We start from the raw sequence: 3,835 nt of genomic DNA on the forward strand, positions 1-3,835 counted from the left end.
ACATCATATCATCATTTTGGGCTAGTTCATGTAATTGTGAGCCCGGGAGACTGGAGAGGTTGATGACTGAGTGAGACCGAGGGCCTGATTTTGAGATACTGATACTATAGCACATGAGTTGTCCGTGTTGCATGTGAGTTGTCCGTGCGGGTTCAGATATTGATACTATAGCACGTGAGTTGTCCCTGTAGCACGTGAGTTATCCATGAGGATTTTAGCGCTTGGGATAAAGGAGCCCCTCCGGAGTCTGCACACACCCTCAGTGAGCACAATTGATTTATATTGAGGGATGGATCTACCCTAGGCATGGATCTTTCCCGAAGCATTTACATTTGGGGATGGATCTTCCCCGGGCTGGATTGGCTTTATACAGTACTGAGTGACTGACTGTCAGTCGCTATATATATATTTGGGATGGATCTTCACTGGGCTGGATTGGCCATATACAGTACTGAGTGATTGAGCATGATGAGTGGAAAGTGAGAGACAATGAGATTGAGTACTTTGAGAGTGTGAGTACATGACTTTATCTCTGAGATACATTGCATTTGACATGCACACTTGACATACATGCATATAGATGAATTTTTTTCCTCATGTTGTACGACATTGCGTCATTCATGATTTCACCTGCATAGTGACATGTAGGCATATAGATGTACTTTCCTCATGTTATCTGAGAAATGAAATGTCTTAAGTGTTGTTGAAAAGTTTTAGGAAAAATCACAGTTTAACAAACCTACTCATATTTTGGTGATTTCGGCAAAGGATTTGATATTTTATTGTATACTTGAAAAGAAGCATTTATTTCCAGGATTTCATACGAGCTGAGTATGCATTTATTGAGTTATTTATTGCACCATCTTTACTATATCGTGATGAACTGTTGCTGGTTATTGGAGTTGGACACTGACCCTTGTCCCAGCTCATCACTACTTTCAACCTAAGGTTAGGTTTGTTACTTATGGAGTACATGGGGTCGGTTTTACTCATACTACGCTTCTGCACCTTGCGTGCAGATGTTGGATACTGATGTTGCGGAGACCGACGGGAGCTGGATTTGAAGATGTACCTGCATTCCGGTTGTAGCTGCCTCTTGTTCATGGTAGCCTTAGCTTTATAAAGGAATGTTTATGTACATTTCAAATAGATGATGTATTTATTTTATACTAACTTTGTAAATTCTAATCTTAGAAGCTCATGATTTGTACTACCAGTCCTTGGAGAGTGTATTAGAGTCAGTTAAATATTAATTGAATTGGATAGTTTTTAATTGGCTTACTAGACGGGTTGGGTTAGGTGCCATCACGGCTAGGTGGATTTTGGGTCGTGACAATTATGTACTGCTAATGTCTAGTGCACCTCTTGCACGGGGTGCTTTCAGCGGTCAGCCGAGCCGACGAGGCCCGAGCCAGTCTCAGTAGGCACCTCCTCCGAGAGCTTGTTTTGAGTGTGGCGACACTAGTCATATGGTGATGGACTGCCCCAGACTCAGGAGGGGTGCACCTCCACAGACTAATCAGGCCCTACGTATTCCACAGAGTCCTCAGGCTTCTCAGGCCGTGGTTACCTTATAGTTGCCACTCCACCTGCACAGCCAGCTAGAGGTAGAGGTCGGGTGGACATGCCAGATGTTATGCTCTTCCTACTAGGACGGAGGTTGTTGCATCTGACTCACTTATCATAGGTATTGTTCCGATTTGTCATAGAGATGCATCAGTCTTATTTGATCCAGGTTCCACTTATTCCTATGTATCATCTTATGTTGCTCCATATTTAGGTATATCCCGTGATTCTTTGAGTTCTCCTATCTATGTGTCCATGCATGTGGGAGATTCCATTGTTGTTGACTGTGTGTATCAGTCGTGTTTAGTTGTTCTTGGTAGTTTTGAGACTAGAGCTGATCTATTTTTTCTCAGCATGTTAGATTTTGATGTTATTTTGGGCATGGACTGGTTGTCACCCTATTATGCTATTCTTGATTGTCACGCCAAGATGGTGACATTGGCTATTCCAGGTTTGCCGTGGTTGGAGTGGAGGGGTACTTTGGATTATGTTCCTAGTAGGGTGGTGTCTTTCCTTAAGGCACATCGGATGGTTGGGAAGGGGTGTGACAACTATCTAGCCTTTTTGAGAGATGTCAGTATTGATACTCCTATGATTAAGTCAGTTCTGGTATTGAAGGATTATCCAAATGTATTTCCGACGGATCTTTCGGGCATGCCGCATGATAGGAATATAAATTTTGGTATTGACTTGTTGCCGGGCACTCAGCCTATTTCTATTCCACCATATCGCATGGTCCCAGAGGAGTTGAAGGAGTTAAAGGAGCAGTTGCAAGAGTTGCTTGATAAGGGTTTCATTCGGCCCACTGTATCTTGTGGTGCTCCGGTCTTGTTTGTAAAGAAGAAGGATGGTTCTATGTGAATGTGTATTGATTATCAATAGTTGAACAAGGTTACATTGAAGAACAGGTATCCACTGCCATGCATTGATGACTTCAAAGATTGATTTGTGGTTAGGCTATCATCATTTGAATATTCGGGAGACGGATATTTCGAAGACTGCCTTCAGGACTCGGTATTGTCATTATGAGTTCCTTGTGTTGTCATTTGGGCTGACCAATGGCCCAGCAACATTCATGCACTTGATAAATGATGTATTCCAACCTTATCTTGACTTATTCATCATTGTGTTTATTGACGACATCTTGGTGTACTCCTGAAGACGGGAGGATCATGAGCAGCACCTGAGGACCGTGATTCAGACCTTGAGAGAAAAGTAGTTGTATACTAAGTTTTCAAAGTGTGAATTCTGGCTTGATTCAGTGGCGTTCTTGGGTCATGTAGTGTCGAGTGAGGGGATCAAGGTAGATCCAAAGAAGATTGAAGCAGTGCAGAGTTGGACCAGACCGTCTTCAGCTACTGAGATTCGGAGTTTTCTTGGTTTGGTAGGGTATTACCATTTATTCGTAGAGGGTTTCTCATATATTGTTGTACCTTTGACCAGATTGACCCAGAAGAATGCTCCGTTCAGGTGGACCGAGGAGTGTGAGGAGAGTTTCAAAAGCTCAAGACTGCTTTGACTGCAACCCCAGTGTTGGTGTTGCCTACAGGTTCGGGATCTTACATTGTATACTGTGATATGTCACATATCGACCTTGGTGCGGTGTCGATGCAAGACAATAGGGTGATTTCCTGCGTGTCTAGTCACTTGAAGGTAAATGAGAAGAATTATCCTTTCCATGACCTTGAGTTAGCAGCTACTGTTCATGCCTTGATGATTTGGCGGCACTATTTGTACGATGTCCCTTGTGAGGTCTATACCGACCACCGGAGTCTATAACATTTGCAGCTGCGTAGATGGTTAGAGTTTCTTAAGGACTATGATATCACTATTCTATATCATCCAGAGAAGGCCAATGTGTTGGTCGATGCCTTGAGTCGTAAGGCGGAGAGCTTTGGCAATTTAGCATATCTATCGGTAGCAGAGATGCCATTAGTATTGGATGTTCAGGCTTTGGCTAACCAGTTTGTTAGATCGGATGTTTTAGAGCCGAGTCGAGTTTTGGCTTATGTGGTTTCTCGGTCTTCTCTATATGATCGTATCAGAGAGCGTCAGTATGACGACCCCTATTTGCTTGTCCTCAAGGACACGGTTCAGCACAGTAATTCCAAGGAGGTCACTATTGGGGAGGATGGTGTGTTACGTATGCAGGGTAGGCTATGTTTGACCAATGTAGATGGTCGCGAGTTGATTCTTCGGGAGGTCCACAGTTCGCGGTACTCTATTCATCCGGGTGCTGCTAAGATGTATCAATACTTAAGGTAGCACT

General features: G+C 43.4%; 1 protein-coding gene across 1 annotated transcript; it reads left to right on the forward strand.

Annotated features, from left to right (window-relative positions):
• Positions 1 to 1,821: 1,821 nt before the first annotated feature.
• On the forward strand, positions 1,822 to 2,427 carry LOC138892871 (uncharacterized). The gene has a single exon (XM_070176620.1). It carries the CDS (start codon positions 1,822 to 1,824, stop codon positions 2,425 to 2,427), a length of 606 nt encoding a protein of 201 aa, XP_070032721.1.
• Positions 2,428 to 3,835: the final 1,408 nt, after the last annotated feature.

This window comes from Nicotiana tomentosiformis, chromosome 5 (assembly GCF_000390325.3).
Source record: "Nicotiana tomentosiformis chromosome 5, ASM39032v3, whole genome shotgun sequence".
In the NCBI taxonomy this organism is placed as follows: Eukaryota; Viridiplantae; Streptophyta; class Magnoliopsida; order Solanales; family Solanaceae; genus Nicotiana; species Nicotiana tomentosiformis.